General features: G+C 41.3%; 1 protein-coding gene across 1 annotated transcript in view; it reads left to right on the plus strand.

Annotated features, from left to right (window-relative positions):
- Nucleotides 1–19,708, plus strand: part of LOC149981253 (uncharacterized) — a 33,581-nt gene that overhangs the window by 7,224 nt on the left and 6,649 nt on the right. The window contains exons 5-9 of the mRNA XM_090185810.1: nt 1,868–1,983; nt 2,816–2,959; nt 3,677–3,813; nt 11,934–12,072; nt 12,787–12,923. Of these exons, the coding sequence (XP_090041936.1) occupies nt 1,868–1,983; nt 2,816–2,959; nt 3,677–3,813; nt 11,934–12,072; nt 12,787–12,923 (673 nt within the window). The remainder of the gene's footprint in view (nt 1–1,867; nt 1,984–2,815; nt 2,960–3,676; nt 3,814–11,933; nt 12,073–12,786; nt 12,924–19,708) is intronic.

Raw genomic sequence — 19,708 nt, forward strand, 5'->3', positions numbered from 1 at the left:
AAGGAGGACCGAGCACGCCCCATTCTCATTGATAGGGCTGTAGTGGAGCAGGATTCAAGATCCTTGGCGTCCACATCACCAACAAACTAACATGGTCCAAGCACACCAAGACAGTTGTGAAGAGGGCACGACAAAACCTATTCCCCCTCAGTAGACTGAAAAGATTTGGCATGGGTCCTCAGATCCTCAAAAGATTTTACAGCTGCACCATCGAGAGCATCCTGACGGGTTGGTTCACTGCCTTGTATGGCAACTGCTTGGCCTCTGCCTGCAAGGCACTACAGAGGGTAGTGCTTACGGCCCAGAACATCACCGGGGACAATCTTCCTGCCACCCAGGACCTCTATACCAGGCGGTGTCAGAGGAAGGCCCTAAAAATGGTCAAAGACTCCAGCCACCCTAGTCATAGACTGTTCTCTCTGCTACCGCACGGCAAGCAGTACCGGAGCACCAAGTCTAGGTCCAAGAGGCTCCTAAATATCTTCTACCCCAAGCCATAAGACTCCTGAACGGCGAATCAAATGGCTATTCACTTTGTCAACCACAACATGGACTGACTGTACAAAATATTATGAACATAGACTGATCTAGACTGACCAGGTGAAGCTGCGATCCCTTATTAATTTCACCTGTTAAAACCACTTCAATCAGTGTAGATGAAGGGTAGGAGACAGGTTAACAGTCAGTCATATAGAATGTGATGTGTATAGTCCTACAACGTTATTGTGAGAGAATAATGTAAGAAAATCCAATGTTGAGAATTGATTTAGTCCGCCAAATAGTTGTCCGCTCTAAGCTACAAGATATCAGTGTAATAAAATGATAAAAGCGTATAGGTCTGCCCATCAACAACAAGACAGATGAGAGAGAAAATATTTGATAGAAATTAAAAAAGTTATTTTGGGACATGTATAGGCCTATTTCTTAAGATTAATTACAAGTAAAAAATCATATACCATGTAAACAGAGCCCAACCGTTGCCCAAAAATGAACCCATCAACAGTGTTATGGCTCTCCACATACTGTACTTTGAAACATTTCGTTATGAATCATTATACATTGTGGATTTTCACCTGCAGTTTAACAGAAATGCATTCAGTCATTGAACTACAAACTCAGTTGAAGACACACTATTGACGTTTAGTTGTGAATTGTTTACATCAAATTTTGACTTAATTTCTGGACAATATTACTGTCCATTTGGGGGACCACTTTTGGATCAAGAACACCCCCAGAGGCACAAGTTCCATATATCCTCTTTAATTATTCTCATTACATGTGACCTAAGCAAGTGTTCGGATCCGAACTCGGAATGTAAATTGATGGGCATAGGGACCCTGCAGACGCATTGTTCCTTGTGCATTCATCTTTTCTATGGTCTCTCATTGATGTGTATAAACCCTGGATTGCTGATGCTTTGTAATGGCCAATGAGAGGCTTTGAAGCCACAGGCCGCCACATTGGCACATCCCAGAAAGAGCAGTCCTCCATAGGAATGAATGGAATTCTACAATATTTCAATAAAATGTTTCAAGGACACAATTTCATGTATTTAAGTATTTATTTGTTGTGGTGGGGGCAGTAACATTAACACTCTCAAAATATAAAATGTACATGTTCAGTTCAATTAATATAATTTGCATGTATGCATTAAGGTGTCTGTAATAGAATACATTTGTCAAAAAACAAATGTAGACATTAATAAATGCATTTCTATAGCTTTTTTTTTTTACAATGAAGGAGGAGTACCAAAATGGCTGTGCGGTGGCTTCAAAGCAGCGCCCCCCTCTTAGTCATCTAAGGTTAATACATATTATGGTCTCCTCCTCTTCTATTAAATTGATTTGGACTGCATTTGCTCTAACAGTCTTGAAGTCAGCATGGACATGAATTTGTCAGCGCGTTGTGCTTTGGTTCTTTTTCTGTTGGCATTTGTAGATTTGAAAATAGTCTCTGCTGCAGAAACGGGAGGCACATCTACAGGTGAGTTGTTCTAATTAGCCTACTTTGCATTATTTGTCATGAAACAAACTGTGACAATTTGATGATTTATTTTAAGAAGTCTGCTACACTTGACTTAGGTGTTATAGTCTACCTAATTGGTTATAAACAATAGCCTATAATTGTGCATAGTCCCTTTGCAACCTATTTTGTTGCAACCTTACTAAGAAATACAAGCCAGCCATTATGACTTTGAAACAATCCAGCCTACCCTTGTCCATTTTACACATACACTGTCAAATAAATTCTAGTTGTTTCAACTAATTATTATGAAGTAAGTGGTTCCAAAGCCTTTTTCAGTTTATTCAACTTCTAGATAAAAGTGTTACCTGAACTTAACATTTTTAGTTGGCCCAAACTTAGCTCCAACTTGAGAAAACGTATGCAAAAATTCAGTCAACATATGTGTTTGTCAATTTGTCTCATATGTTCATTTAACTAGAAATGATTATTTCTGCATCTTAATAGCACTGTTTGTGTGTCTGTGTGTAACTAGCTGCACAGCCCATTTTAGTTAACATACAATGTTTTCAACCTACTTATTTGAACCAATAGATTGTGAGTGTTCAGAAGGCTGTCATGCGTTTTCATGGGTGTTATGGGGGAAACATTGATGATGGGGGACAAATGTCTCCAAAACTATTAATTAGACACAAAATTACTTGGAGTATGGCCTACAAACTTACCGTAACCATCTACACACAAATATGACTGATTTCCAGAAAATGGTTCAGTCCAATTTTGTCCGTGTTCATGTCTCTTTGTGGTAAGTCGGGTTCCCTGACATGTCTGCTCAAATTGTGTTGTCCCAAAGCAAAGCCTGGAGTGTGCCCTCGTAGACAATGGGGCTGGGGCGTAGGGACGTGTGCTGAGTTATGTTCCAATGACAGTGACTGCCCCAATGATGAAAAATGCTGCCACAATGGATGTGGGCATGACTGCATTGCACCGTACACAGGTAGGATATGGTCCCAGAGTGACAGATACACCCATCTATTGCATTCAATATTGCTGCATTACTCTGGAAACAAGAAAGCTGGAGATTGTAATGTACATTTCATACACATAGATCAATATATTTCACATACACTCTCTTTAGAGCTGAGACACTCAATTAAGAAGATTTCTGAGAGCCATGTAGGTATTTAGAGTTTTATATATAAATATATATATATATATATATACACCATAAACATTTTGTAATGGGGACATTTAAGACCAGTAAAGCTCATATTTAATTTAGAGGGATCAACACAATGTTTAGTTCAGAGCTTCTGTAATACACATGGTTTCCATTGTTCTTCTTGTGACATTCAAGGTGTGGGTTGATGGTCACTAGACTTGATGATAAATGTTATGGATTGTTCTCATATCTGTTGATAGTGATTGACGCCAGACTGGAGGTCCCAGTAGAAGGACCGAGGACACACTGATTATTCACTGTTGTATTGTATTGATGACATTGTGGAACACTGTGTGATTCTGTAGCAGCTGACAATGTCACCGCTTTCTGTTTTGACTTCCTACAAATACAAATTCCTTTTTATCGTAACCATCTCCACACAAATATGACTGATTTCCAGAAAATGGTTCAGTCCAATTTTGTCCGTGTTCATGTCTCTTTGTGGTAAGTCGGGTTCCCTGACATGTCTGCTCAAATTGTGTTGTCCCAAAGCAAAGCCTGGAGTGTGCCCTCGTAGACGATGGGGCGTGGGGATGTGTGCGGAGTTATGCTCCAATGACAGTGACTGCCCCAATAATGAAAAATGCTGCCACAATGGATGTGGGCATGACTGCATTGCACCGACACAGGTAGGAATGGTTCCAGAGTGACAGATACACCCATCCACTGCATTCATTATTGCTGCATTACTCTGGAAACAAGAAAGCTGAGTCTTGTAATGTACATTTCATACACATAGATATTTTTGAATTGCACCCCTTTTTGCCCTAAGAAAAGCCTCAATTCATCAGGGCATGGGGTCTACAAGGTGTTTAAAGCGTTCCATAGGGATGCTGGCCCATGTTGACTCCAATGCTTCTCACAGTTGTGTCATGTTGGCTGGATGTCCTTTGGTTGGTGGACCGTTGGCGGCAGGGTAGCCTAGTGGTTAGAGCGTCGGACTAGTAACCGAAAGGTTGCAAGAGCAAATCCCTGAGCTGACAAGGTAAAAATCTGTCGTTAAGAACAAGGCAGTTAACCCACTGTTCCTAGGCCGTCATTGAAAATAAGATTTTTTTTCTTAACTGACTTGCCTAGATAAATGAAAGTAAAATATTTCAGGGAAAAGACCTCAATGGAAAGAATCAGTGTACGGATGATTTCCAGTGTTCTACTTGTGACACTCAAGGTGTGGATTGATGGTCACTAGACTTGATGCTGAATGTTATGGATTGTTCTCATATCTGTTGATAGAGATTAACGCCGGACTTGAGGTACAAGGGCCGAGGACACACTGATTATTCACTGTTATGTTGTATTGATGACATTCTGTGAACACTGTGTGATTCTGTAGCAGCTGACAGCCTGTTTGTTTTGACTTCCTACAAGCCTCTAGAGCTGGTGTTTACAGAACATTTGTTGCTGTCTGATTAGAATGTAAAGGGCATGTCTCCAAGATGCCAGTTAGACATTTTCTATGCTTCTGTGCTGGAAGTGTCTCCCTGTTGCAGCTTGTAATAAACTGGATATAATTTTTTTCTAAATAAAAAATAATTAATATTAACCAATCCACCTCTTTGGAGGACACAAATATTTTGGAGTTTTACAGCTTTTCTGCTGTATATTCATGTATATACATTTTACATGTACATTTTATATGGATATTCATGTATATACATTTTACATGTACATTTTACATGGATATCGGCAGTGTATCAAATCAAAATCGGCAGTGTATCAAATACTTGTTCTCCCCTCTGTACATGCACATACATTGTACATATACATTTTACATGTATCGATTTATTATGGATAGATTTGATTGACTTTACCTGCGACTGCTTTTCTCGATTGTTATCTTGGAAATTCCTATTACACTTATGTTTCTACTGTATAACTGACAACTTTTAATTTGTTACCATAGTGAAACCCGGTCGCTGTGTCCTGCCCAACGGGACCTACATGTGTGCCGAGTACTGTTACAAAGATGGCCAGTGCCCCGGGGAACAGATGTGTTTCCGGATATGTTGATTCTATGCCTGCAGTGAGCCATTGAAGCTTTATTGGAAGTTCTTATTAGTTATAAGAAATAAGTAGAACATACAAATCATTACATGTACAATTATGTCAATGAAAACGGATGATTTTATGCAATAATAAATATGAAAAATGATCATAGCTTTTATGGAAACTGGACAATTTTCATGGGCAGTATGTGAATTGACAAACGGCAGTATGTGAATTGACAAACTCATGTGGACTGCTGAATTTGAATAAAACAAGATTTTGAACACCTGTGCTTGGTTTTTTAGCAGGTTATTTGAGACTTGTGTGGTGCTCATGTGAATATCCTTCATTTTCCGGCTTCAGACCAATGCCTGTTCTCAGTTTAATCATAGTGTTTTGTTTTTAATTTCCATGGTTTTTACACCGGAAGGTGATCGTGCAACCTTATTATAGAACATTATAATTAAGTAAAAATGCACAAGGAGGTATGCAGGTGTCGTTCTGTCCCTGAACAGGCAGTTAACCCACTGTTCCTAGGCCGTCATTGAAAATAAGAATTTGTTCTTAACTGACTTGCCTAGTTAAATAAAGGTAAAAAAATATATGTAAAAAAATACGGCCAATATACCAGTGTACAGATTCCTGAACCTGACTCCAAAAACAAGCCACCGACTGTTCTTAGCACGTGCCTTGACATACAGGCCTTAGCCGTGGTATATTGGCCATATACCACAAACCCCCGAGGTTCCTTATTGCTATTATAAACTGATTACCAACGTAATTGAAGCTGTAAAAATAAATGTTTTGTCATACCCGTGGTATACAGCCTGATATTCCACGGCTGTCAGCCAATCAGCATTCGGGGCACGAACCACCCACTTTATAATATAGTTTAACACATGCTTTCCTTGTGAATCTTCACGATGTTGTACGTTTTATTTATTGATAAGATCCATGCTCATAATCATACTGATCATTGCTCACAGAAAATTGGCGAGAGCAAGGAAACAAAGACTGAAGCAAATATTTGCTATGTGATTACACAATGCAGCTGGCTAAATAGACGACTACACGAGCCGGAAATATGGCCGAGCTGTTCCCAGTTGAAGGGTTCTGAAATATTCTCTCTCGCCGAGTCGAGTTGTGTTCGTGAATATCGTCATCCATCTCGGTGGAAACAACTTGGACACACAAAGGGGACAGCCCTGGTGCGTCAGATGCGAGATGATTTGGAGGTAGTCCTCATGTCCCCTGGGACAATGGTGAGATACTCTGACATCAAACAGTGGAAGATTTGCATGTTCCTCCGTGGCAGGCGCATGCCCACAATCCACCACTTTGCATTAAATCACTGTGTCCCTGGGCAGTACCATAGGGCAGGGTTTCCCAAACTCGGTCCTGGGGCTCCTCCTGGGTTCACGTTTTGGTTTTTGCTCTAGCACTACACAGCTGATGAAAATAATCAAAGCTTGATGATGAGTTGGTTATTTGAATCAGCTGTGTAGTGCTAGGGCAAAACCCCCAAATGTGCGCCCAGTGGCACCCATGTTAACAACCATTCCTGAACCTGACTCCAAAAACAAGCCACAGATGGACAGTACCAAAATAGATACTCTATTGATTCTGTTCAATGCCCCATATACTGAGCATTCTTTTTGTAGCGGGAATCTTATATAATAGCTTAAATTGAAAAGAAATGATTGATGCTTCAGTTGTTACTTTGTATATTACTTCAATAAATCTGATGCCATGGTATTGGGATATAGAAAATCTGTTCCCAACTATCTTGAATTTTATGCGGTAGAGTTGTCAACCCTCTTGACCATAAGTGAAATTGATACATGTTACGATTTATATTGGTCATTTTAAGCCATTTGCGATTAATTCATTCCTTTCTGTTTTAAGTAATTGCCTATTCCATTTTTGTGGCAGAGCTGCGATGAACTGGTTATCATTTTGTATTGAGCATACATTTCCTTACACCGTGATTAGGACTGTGAGGTCACTTTTGCAAGGGTTGGAGACTCCCAATTGCTAACATGTATAGAGAGTAATAGTAATGATGTCTCTTTGTAGGGACTAACTCCGCCATGGATCTTTGAACAAAGCCTATTGGAAAAGTTTTTGTAGGGTTTTTGGATAAACGCTGAAAATACGTTTTGTGGTGAAGACAGGTTTTGGAGATCTTATACGTTTTATTCTATGAGATCATCTTCATCAGCTAATGTCACTTTTTGCGAATTTTGAAGCATTTATGTAATTAAGAAAAGCATTTGTGGACTAAAAACATTATGTTACTCAACATAGAGTTTGTCTGAAGTTACACATCACCGTATCGCAACAGCGTGACCGTTTCGGAATATTGTATGCTTATTGTTTAGAAAGTATTTAGTATTTATTATGTATAAATAGCCCACACTTTAGATGAGGCCACGCAAAAAGACTTAACTGATGATTAGTAAAGTCGTTTATAAAGACCTATATTACATATCTTATGTAATGGTCTTATGAATATTAGTGTAACGATGTGCGCTGAGAGTTGGGAAGCAAGTTCAGGGAGTGAGTGATTTAATCAATCAACGAAACATAATAGAAAACAAGAAACACAAACAACGCACAGACCAAACTGAAACAGAAACAATGACGCCTGGGGAAGGAACCGAAGCGAGTGACAAATATAGGGCAGGTAATCAGGGAGGTGATGGAGTCCAGGTGAGTGTCACAACGCAGTGATGACCGTAACGATGGTGACAGGGCTGCGCCATAACGAGCAGCCTGGTGACCTAGAAGCCGGAGAGGGAGCACACGTGACAGTTCCCCCTCCCTGACGTGCGGCTCCAGACTCAGGGCGCAGACCAAGATGACGATCCCGGGGATCAGGAGCAGACCGGTCACCTCTGCTAAGGAGCCGGAACCCGTCGACCTAGAGCGCCAGAGATCTTATAATAAATCCCGCTGTGCCCTCTGACGACCCATCAAACAGGCAAAGTGCCAACACAGGACTAATATTAAATCGTACTACACCGGCTCCGACGTTCGTCAAATGTGGCAGGTCCTGCAAACTATTACAGACTACAAAGGGAAGCAGAGCCGCGAGCTGCCCAGTGACACGAGCCTACCAGACGAGCTAAATAACTTCTATGCTCGCTTCGAGGCAAGTAACACTGAAACATGCACGAGAGCATCAGCTGTTCCGGACAACTGTGTGATCACGCTTTCCGCAGCCGATGTGAGTAAGACCTTCAAACAGGTCAACATTCACAAGGCCGCAGGGCCAGACAGACTACCAGGACGTGTTCTCAGAGCATGCGCTGACCAACTGGCAAGTGTCTTCACTGACCTTTTCAACCTCTCCCTGTCTGAGTCTGTAATTCCAACATGTTTCAAGCAGACCACCATAGTCCCTGTGCCCAAGAAAAACTAAGATAGCCTGCCTAAATGACTACCGACCCGTAGTACTCATGTCTGCAGCACTCACCACACCAAAAGATCCACAGACTATGCAACCTCTATTGCACTCCACACTGCCCTGTCACACCTGGACAAAAGGAACACCTATGTGAGAATGCTATTCATTGACTACAGCTCAGTGTTCAACACCATAGTGCCCTCAAAGCTCATCACTAAGATAAGGACCCTTGGACTAAACACCTCCCTCTGTAACTGAATCCTGGATTTCATGATAGGCCACCCCCAGGTGGTAAGGGTAGGGGTGCGTGCTCAGCCCCTTCCTGTACTCCCTGTTCACTCATGACTGCACGACCAGGCACTATTCCAACACCATCATTAAGTTTGCTGATGACACAACAGTGGTAGACCTGATCACTGACAACGATGAGACAGCCTATGGTGAGGAGGTCAGAGACCTGACCATGTGGTGCAAGGACAACAACTCCAACTCAACGTGACCAAGACAAAGGAGATGATTGTGGACTGCAGTAAAAAGGAGGACCGAGCACGCCCCATTCTCATTGATAGGGCTGTAGTGGAGCAGGATTCAAGATCCTTGGCGTCCACATCACCAACAAACTAACATGGTCCAAGCACACCAAGACAGTTGTGAAGAGGGCACGACAAAACCTATTCCCCCTCAGTAGACTGAAAAGATTTGGCATGGGTCCTCAGATCCTCAAAAGATTTTACAGCTGCACCATCGAGAGCATCCTGACGGGTTGGTTCACTGCCTTGTATGGCAACTGCTTGGCCTCTGCCTGCAAGGCACTACAGAGGGTAGTGCTTACGGCCCAGAACATCACCGGGGACAATCTTCCTGCCACCCAGGACCTCTATACCAGGCGGTGTCAGAGGAAGGCCCTAAAAATGGTCAAAGACTCCAGCCACCCTAGTCATAGACTGTTCTCTCTGCTACCGCACGGCAAGCAGTACCGGAGCACCAAGTCTAGGTCCAAGAGGCTCCTAAATATCTTCTACCCCAAGCCATAAGACTCCTGAACGGCGAATCAAATGGCTATTCACTTTGTCAACCACAACATGGACTGACTGTACAAAATATTATGAACATAGACTGATCTAGACTGACCAGGTGAAGCTGCGATCCCTTATTAATTTCACCTGTTAAAACCACTTCAATCAGTGTAGATGAAGGGTAGGAGACAGGTTAACAGTCAGTCATATAGAATGTGATGTGTATAGTCCTACAACGTTATTGTGAGAGAATAATGTAAGAAAATCCAATGTTGAGAATTGATTTAGTCCGCCAAATAGTTGTCCGCTCTAAGCTACAAGATATCAGTGTAATAAAATGATAAAAGCGTATAGGTCTGCCCATCAACAACAAGACAGATGAGAGAGAAAATATTTGATAGAAATTAAAAAAGTTATTTTGGGACATGTATAGGCCTATTTCTTAAGATTAATTACAAGTAAAAAATCATATACCATGTAAACAGAGCCCAACCGTTGCCCAAAAATGAACCCATCAACAGTGTTATGGCTCTCCACATACTGTACTTTGAAACATTTCGTTATGAATCATTATACATTGTGGATTTTCACCTGCAGTTTAACAGAAATGCATTCAGTCATTGAACTACAAACTCAGTTGAAGACACACTATTGACGTTTAGTTGTGAATTGTTTACATCAAATTTTGACTTAATTTCTGGACAATATTACTGTCCATTTGGGGGACCACTTTTGGATCAAGAACACCCCCAGAGGCACAAGTTCCATATATCCTCTTTAATTATTCTCATTACATGTGACCTAAGCAAGTGTTCGGATCCGAACTCGGAATGTAAATTGATGGGCATAGGGACCCTGCAGACGCATTGTTCCTTGTGCATTCATCTTTTCTATGGTCTCTCATTGATGTGTATAAACCCTGGATTGCTGATGCTTTGTAATGGCCAATGAGAGGCTTTGAAGCCACAGGCCGCCACATTGGCACATCCCAGAAAGAGCAGTCCTCCATAGGAATGAATGGAATTCTACAATATTTCAATAAAATGTTTCAAGGACACAATTTCATGTATTTAAGTATTTATTTGTTGTGGTGGGGGCAGTAACATTAACACTCTCAAAATATAAAATGTACATGTTCAGTTCAATTAATATAATTTGCATGTATGCATTAAGGTGTCTGTAATAGAATATATTTGTCAAAAAACAAATGTAGACATTAATAAATGCATTTCTATAGCTTTTTTTTTTTACAATGAAGGAGGAGTACCAAAATGGCTGTGCGGTGGCTTCAAAGCAGCGCCCCCCTCTTAGTCATCTAAGGTTAATACATATTATGGTCTCCTCCTCTTCTATTAAATTGATTTGGACTGCATTTGCTCTAACAGTCTTGAAGTCAGCATGGACATGAATTTGTCAGCGCGTTGTGCTTTGGTTCTTTTTCTGTTGGCATTTGTAGATTTGAAAATAGTCTCTGCTGCAGAAACGGGAGGCACATCTACAGGTGAGTTGTTCTAATTAGTCTACTTTGCATTGTTTGTCATGAAACAAACTGTGACAATTTGATGATTTATTTTAAGAAGTCTGCTACACTTGACTTAGGTGTTATAGTCTACCTAATTGGTTATAAACAATAGCCTATAATTGTGCATAGTCCCTTTGCAACCTATTTTGTTGCAACCTTACTAAGAAATACAAGCCAGCCATTATGACTTTGAAACAATCCAGCCTACCCTTGTCCATTTTACACATACACTGTCAAATAAATTCTAGTTGTTTCAACTAATTATTATGAAGTAAGTGGTTCCAAAGCCTTTTTCAGTTTATTCAACTTCTAGATAAAAGTGTTACCTGAACTTAACATTTTTAGTTGGCCCAAACTTAGCTCCAACTTGAGAAAACGTATGCAAAAATTCAGTCAACATATGTGTTTGTCAATTTGTCTCATATGTTCATTTAACTAGAAATGATTATTTCTGCATCTTAATAGCACTGTTTGTGTGTCTGTGTGTAACTAGCTGCACAGCCCATTTTAGTTAACATACAATGTTTTCAACCTACTTATTTGAACCAATAGATTGTGAGTGTTCAGAAGGCTGTCATGCGTTTTCATGGGTGTTATGGGGGAAACATTGATGATGGGGGACAAATGTCTCCAAAACTATTAATTAGACACAAAATTACTTGGAGTATGGCCTACAAACTTACCGTAACCATCTACACACAAATATGACTGATTTCCAGAAAATGGTTCAGTCCAATTTTGTCCGTGTTCATGTCTCTTTGTGGTAAGTCGGGTTCCCTGACATGTCTGCTCAAATTGTGTTGTCCCAAAGCAAAGCCTGGAGTGTGCCCTCGTAGACGATGGGGCTGGGGCGTAGGGACGTGTGCTGAGTTATGTTCCAATGACAGTGACTGCCCCAATGATGAAAAATGCTGCCACAATGGATGTGGGCATAACTGCATTGCACCGTACACAGGTAGGAATGGTTCCAGAGTGACAGATACACCCATCTATTGCATTCATTATTGCTGCATTACTCTGGAAACAAGAAAGCTGGAGATTGTAATGTACATTTCATACACATAGATCAATATATTTCACATACACTCTCTTTAGAGCTGAGACACTCAATTAAGAAGATTTCTGAGAGCCATGTAGGTATTTAGAGTTTTATATATAAATATATATATATATATATACACCATAAACATTTTGTAATGGGGACATTTAAGACCAGTAAAGCTCATATTTAATTTAGAGGGATCAACACAATGTTTAGTTCAGAGCTTCTGTAATACACATGGTTTCCATTGTTCTTCTTGTGACATTCAAGGTGTGGGTTGATGGTCACTAGACTTGATGATAAATGTTATGGATTGTTCTCATATCTGTTGATAGTGATTGACGCCAGACTGGAGGTCCCAGTAGAAGGACCGAGGACACACTGATTATTCACTGTTGTATTGTATTGATGACATTGTGGAACACTGTGTGATTCTGTAGCAGCTGACAATGTCACCGCTTTCTGTTTTGACTTCCTACAAATACAAATTCCTTTTTATCGTAACCATCTCCACACAAATATGACTGATTTCCAGAAAATGGTTCAGTCCAATTTTGTCCGTGTTCATGTCTCTTTGTGGTAAGTCGGGTTCCCTGACATGTCTGCTCAAATTGTGTTGTCCCAAAGCAAAGCCTGGAGTGTGCCCTCGTAGACGATGGGGCGTGGGGATGTGTGCGGAGTTATGCTCCAATGACAGTGACTGCCCCAATAATGAAAAATGCTGCCACAATGGATGTGGGCATGACTGCATTGCACCGACACAGGTAGGAATGGTTCCAGAGTGACAGATACACCCATCCACTGCATTCATTATTGCTGCATTACTCTGGAAACAAGAAAGCTGAGTCTTGTAATGTACATTTCATACACATAGATATTTTTGAATTGCACCCCTTTTTGCCCTAAGAAAAGCCTCAATTCATCAGGGCATGGGGTCTACAAGGTGTTTAAAGCGTTCCATAGGGATGCTGGCCCATGTTGACTCCAATGCTTCTCACAGTTGTGTCATGTTGGCTGGATGTCCTTTGGTTGGTGGACCGTTGGCGGCAGGGTAGCCTAGTGGTTAGAGCGTCGGACTAGTAACCGAAAGGTTGCAAGAGCAAATCCCTGAGCTGACAAGGTAAAAATCTGTCGTTAAGAACAAGGCAGTTAACCCACTGTTCCTAGGCCGTCATTGAAAATAAGATTTTTTTTCTTAACTGACTTGCCTAGATAAATAAAAGTTAAATATTTCAGGGAAAAGACCTCAATGGAAAGAATCAGTGTACGGATGATTTCCAGTGTTCTACTTGTGACACTCAAGGTGTGGATTGATGGTCACTAGACTTGATGCTGAATGTTATGGATTGTTCTCATATCTGTTGATAGAGATTAACGCCGGACTTGAGGTACAAGGGCCGAGGACACACTGATTATTCACTGTTATGTTGTATTGATGACATTCTGTGAACACTGTGTGATTCTGTAGCAGCTGACAGCCTGTTTGTTTTGACTTCCTACAAGCCTCTAGAGCTGGTGTTTACAGAACATTTGTTGCTGTCTGATTAGAATGTAAAGGGCATGTCTCCAAGATGCCAGTTAGACATTTTCTATGCTTCTGTGCTGGAAGTGTCTCCCTGTTGCAGCTTGTAATAAACTGGATATAATTTTTTTCTAAATAAAAAATAATTAATATTAACCAATCCACCTCTTTGGAGGACACAAATATTTTGGAGTTTTACAGCTTTTCTGCTGTATATTCATGTATATACATTTTACATGTACATTTTATATGGATATTCATGTATATACATTTTACATGTACATTTTACATGGATATCGGCAGTGTATCAAATCAAAATCGGCAGTGTATCAAATACTTGTTCTCCCCTCTGTACATGCACATACATTGTACATATACATTTTACATGTATCGATTTATTATGGATAGATTTGATTGACTTTACCTGCGACTGCTTTTCTCGATTGTTATCTTGGAAATTCCTATTACACTTATGTTTCTACTGTATAACTGACAACTTTTAATTTGTTACCATAGTGAAACCCGGTCGCTGTGTCCTGCCCAACGGGACCTACATGTGTGCCGAGTACTGTTACAAAGATGGCCAGTGCCCCGGGGAACAGATGTGTTTCCGGATATGTTGATTCTATGCCTGCAGTGAGCCATTGAAGCTTTATTGGAAGTTCTTATTAGTTATAAGAAATAAGTAGAACATACAAATCATTACATGTACAATTATGTCAATGAAAACGGATGATTTTATGCAATAATAAATATGAAAAATGATCATAGCTTTTATGGAAACTGGACAATTTTCATGGGCAGTATGTGAATTGACAAACGGCAGTATGTGAATTGACAAACTCATGTGGACTGCTGAATTTGAATAAAACAAGATTTTGAACACCTGTGCTTGGTTTTTTAGGGGGTTATTTGATACTTGTGTGGTGCTCATGTGAATATCCTTCATTTTCCGGCTTCAGACCAATGTCTGTTCTCAGTTTAAACATAGTGTTTTGTTTTTAATTTCCATGGTTTTTACACCGGAAGGTGATCGTGCAACCTTATTATAGAACATTATAATTAAGTAAAAATGCACAAGGAGGTATGCAGGTGTCGTTCTGTCCCTGAACAGGCAGTTAACCCACTGTTCCTAGGCCGTCATTGAAAATAAGAATTTGTTCTTAACTGACTTGCCTAGTTAAATAAAGGTAAAAAAATATATGTAAAAAAATACGGCCAATATACCAGTGTACAGATTCCTGAACCTGACTCCAAAAACAAGCCACCGACTGTTCTTAGCACGTGCCTTGACATACAGGCCTTAGCCGTGGTATATTGGCCATATACCACAAACCCCCGAGGTTCCTTATTGCTATTATAAACTGATTACCAACGTAATTGAAGCTGTAAAAATAAATGTTTTGTCATACCCGTGGTATACAGCCTGATATTCCACGGCTGTCAGCCAATCAGCATTTGGGGCACGAACCACCCACTTTATAATACAGTTTAACACATGCTCACCTTGTGAATCTTCACGATGTTGTACGTTTTATTTATTGATAAGATCCATGCTCATAATCATACTGATCATTGCTCACAGAAAATTGGCGAGAGCAAGGAAACAAAGACTGAAGCAAATATTTGCTATGTGATTACACAATGCAGCTGGCTAAATAGACGACTACACGAGCCGGAAATATGGCCGAGCTGTTCCCAGTTGAAGGGTTCTGAAATATTCTCTCTCGCCGAGTCGAGTTGTGTTCGTGAATATCGTCATCCATCTCGGTGGAAACAACTTGGACACACAAAGGGGACAGCCCTGGTGCGTCAGATGCGAGATGATTTGGAGGTAGTCCTCATGTCCCCTGGGACAATGGTGAGATACTCTGACATCAAACAGTGGAAGATTTGCATGTTCCTCCGTGGCAGGCGCATGCCCACAATCCACCACTTTGCATTAAATCACTGTGTCCCTGGGCAGTACCATAGGGCAGGGTTTCCCAAACTCGGTCCTGGGGCTCCTCCTGGGTTCACGTTTTGGTTTTTGCTCTAGCACTACACAGCTGATGAAAATAATCAAAGCTTGATGATGAGTTGGTTATTTGAATCAGCTGTGTAGTGCTAGGGCAAAACCCCCAAATGTGCGCCCAGTGGCACCCATGTTAACAACCATTCCTGAACCTGACTCCAAAAACAAGCCACAGATGGACAGTACCAAAATAGATACTCTATTGATTCTGTTCAATGCCCCATATACTGAGCATTCTTTTTGTAGCGGGAATCTTATATAATAGCTTAAATTGAAAAGAAATGATTGATGCTTCAGTTGTTACTTTGTATATTACTTCAATAAATCTGATGCCATGGTGTTGGGATATCGAAAATCTGTTCCCAACTATCTTGAATTTTATGCGGTAGAGTTGTCAACCCTCTTGACCATAAGTGAAATTGATACATGTTACGATTTATATTGGTCATTTTAAGCCATTTGCGATTAATTCATTCCTTTCTGTTTTAAGTAATTGCCTATTCCATTTTTGTGGCAGAGCTGCGATGAACTGGTTATCATTTTGTATTGAGCATACATTTCCTTACACCGTGATTAGGACTGTGAGGTCACTTTTGCAAGGGTTGGAGACTCCCAATTGCTAACATGTATAGAGAGTAATAGTAATGATGTCTCTTTGTAGGGACTAACTCCGCCATGGATCTTTGAACAAAGCCTATTGGAAAAGTTTTTGTAGGGTTTTTGGATAAACGCTGAAAATACGTTTTGTGGTGAAGACAGGTTTTGGAGATCTTATACGTTTTATTCTATGAGATCATCTTCATCAGCTAATGTCACTTTTTGCGAATTTTGAAGCATTTATGTAAATAAGAAAAGCATTTGTGGACTAAAAACATTATGTTACTCAACATAGAGTTTGTCTGAAGTTACACATCACCGTATCGCAACAGCGTGACCGTTTCGGAATATTGTATGCTTATTGTTTAGAAAGTATTTAGTATTTATTATGTATAAATAGCCCACACTTTAGATGAGGCCACGCAAAAAGACTTAACTGATGATTAGTAAAGTCGTTTATAAAGACCTATATTACATATCTTATGTAATGGTCTTATGAATATTAGTGTAACGATGTGCGCTGAGAGTTGGGAAGCAAGTTCAGGGAGTGAGTGATTTAATCAATCAACGAAACATAATAGAAAACAAGAAACACAAACAACGCACAGACCAAACTGAAACAGAAACAATGACGCCTGGGGAAGGAACCGAAGCGAGTGACAAATATAGGGCAGGTAATCAGGGAGGTGATGGAGTCCAGGTGAGTGTCACAACGCAGTGATGACCGTAACGATGGTGACAGGGCTGCGCCATAACGAGCAGCCTGGTGACCTAGAAGCCGGAGAGGGAGCACACGTGACAGTTCCCCCTCCCTGACGTGCGGCTCCAGACTCAGGGCGCAGACCAAGATGACGATCCCGGGGATCAGGAGCAGACCGGTCACCTCTGCTAAGGAGCCGGAACCCGTCGACCTAGAGCGCCAGAGATCTTATAATAAATCCCGCTGTGCCCTCTGACGACCCATCAAACAGGCAAAGTGCCAACACAGGACTAATATTAAATCGTACTACACCGGCTCCGACGTTCGTCAAATGTGGCAGGTCCTGCAAACTATTACAGACTACAAAGGGAAGCAGAGCCGCGAGCTGCCCAGTGACACGAGCCTACTAGACGAGCTAAATAACTTCTATGCTCGCTTCGAGGCAAGGCACACTGAAACATGCACGAGAGCATCAGCTGTTCCGGACAACTGTGTGATCACGCTTTCCGCAGCCGATGTGAGTAAGACCTTCAAACAGGTCAACATTCACAAGGCCGCAGGGCCAGACAGACTACCAGGACGTGTTCTCAGAGCATGCGCTGACCAACTGGCAAGTGTCTTCACTGACCTTTTCAACCTCTCCCTGTCTGAGTCTGTAATTCCAACATGTTTCAAGCAGACCACCATAGTCCCTGTGCCCAAGAAAAACTAAGATAGCCTGCCTAAATGACTACCGACCCGTAGTACTCATGTCTGCAGCACTCACCACACCAAAAGATCCACAGACTATGCAACCTCTATTGCACTCCACACTGCCCTGTCACACCTGGACAAAAGGAACACCTATGTGAGAATGCTATTCATTGACTACAGCTCAGTGTTCAACACCATAGTGCCCTCAAAGCTCATCACTAAGATAAGGACCCTTGGACTAAACACCTCCCTCTGTAACTGAATCCTGGATTTCATGATAGGCCACCCCCAGGTGGTAAGGGTAGGGGTGCGTGCTCAGCCCCTTCCTGTACTCCCTGTTCACTCATGACTGCACGACCAGGCACTATTCCAACACCATCATTAAGTTTGCTGATGACACAACAGTGGTAGACCTGATCACTGACAACGATGAGACAGCCTATGGTGAGGAGGTCAGAGACCTGACCATGTGGTGCAAGGACAACAACTCCAACTCAACGTGACCAAGACAAAGGAGATGATTGTGGACTGCAGTAAAAAGGAGGACCGAGCACGCCCCATTCTCATTGATAGGGCTGTAGTGGAGCAGGATTCAAGATCCTTGGCGTCCACATCACCAACAAACTAACATGGTCCAAGCACACCAAGACAGTTGTGAAGAGGGCACGACAAAACCTATTCCCCCTCAGTAGACTGAAAAGATTTGGCATGGGTCCTCAGATCCTCAAAAGATTTTACAGCTGCACCATCGAGAGCATCCTGACGGGTTGGTTCACTGCCTTGTATGGCAACTGCTTGGCCTCTGCCTGCAAGGCACTACAGAGGGTAGTGCTTACGGCCCAGAACATCACCGGGGACAATCTTCCTGCCACCCAGGACCTCTATACCAGGCGGTGTCAGAGGAAGGCCCTAAAAATGGTCAAAGACTCCAGCCACCCTAGTCATAGACTGTTCTCTCTGCTACCGCACGGCAAGCAGTACCGGAGCACCAAGTCTAGGTCCAAGAGGCTCCTAAATATCTTCTACCCCAAGCCATAAGACTCCTGAACGGCGAATCAAATGGCTATTCACTTTGTCAACCACAACATGGACTGACTGTACAAAATATTATGAACATAGACTGATCTAGACTGACCAGGTGAAGCTGCGATCCCTTATTAATTTCACCTGTTAAAACCACTTCAATCAGTGTAGATGAAGGGTAGGAGACAGGTTAACAGTCAGTCATATAGAATGTGATGTGTATAGTCCTACAACGTTATTGTGAGAGAATAATGTAAGAAAATCCAATGTTGAGAATTGATTTAGTCCGCCAAATAGTTGTCCGCTCTAAGCTACAAGATATCAGTGTAATAAAATGATAAAAGCGTATAGGTCTGCCCATCAACAACAAGACAGATGAGAGAGAAAATATTTGATAGAAATTAAAAAAGTTATTTTGGGACATGTATAGGCCTATTTCTTAAGATTAATTACAAGTAAAAAATCATATACCATGTAAACAGAGCCCAACCGTTGCCCAAAAATGAACCCATCAACAGTGTTATGGCTCTCCACATACTGTACTTTGAAACATTTCGTTATGAATCATTATACATTGTGGATTTTCACCTGCAGTTTAACAGAAATGCATTCAGTCATTGAACTACAAACTCAGTTGAAGACACACTATTGACGTTTAGTTGTGAATTGTTTACATCAAATTTTGACTTAATTTCTGGACAATATTACTGTCCATTTGGGGGACCACTTTTGGATCAAGAACACCCCCAGAGGCACAAGTTCCATATATCCTCTTTAATTATTCTCATTACATGTGACCTAAGCAAGTGTTCGGATCCGAACTCGGAATGTAAATTGATGGGCATAGGGACCCTGCAGACGCATTGTTCCTTGTGCATTCATCTTTTCTATGGTCTCTCATTGATGTGTATAAACCCTGGATTGCTGATGCTTTGTAATGGCCAATGAGAGGCTTTGAAGCCACAGGCCGCCACATTGGCACATCCCAGAAAGAGCAGTC

The sequence above is a fragment of the Oncorhynchus mykiss genome, chromosome 9 (genome assembly GCF_057628025.1).
Source record: "Oncorhynchus mykiss isolate SJ-2025 chromosome 9, ASM5762802v1, whole genome shotgun sequence".
NCBI classification, from domain to species: Eukaryota; Metazoa; Chordata; class Actinopteri; order Salmoniformes; family Salmonidae; genus Oncorhynchus; species Oncorhynchus mykiss.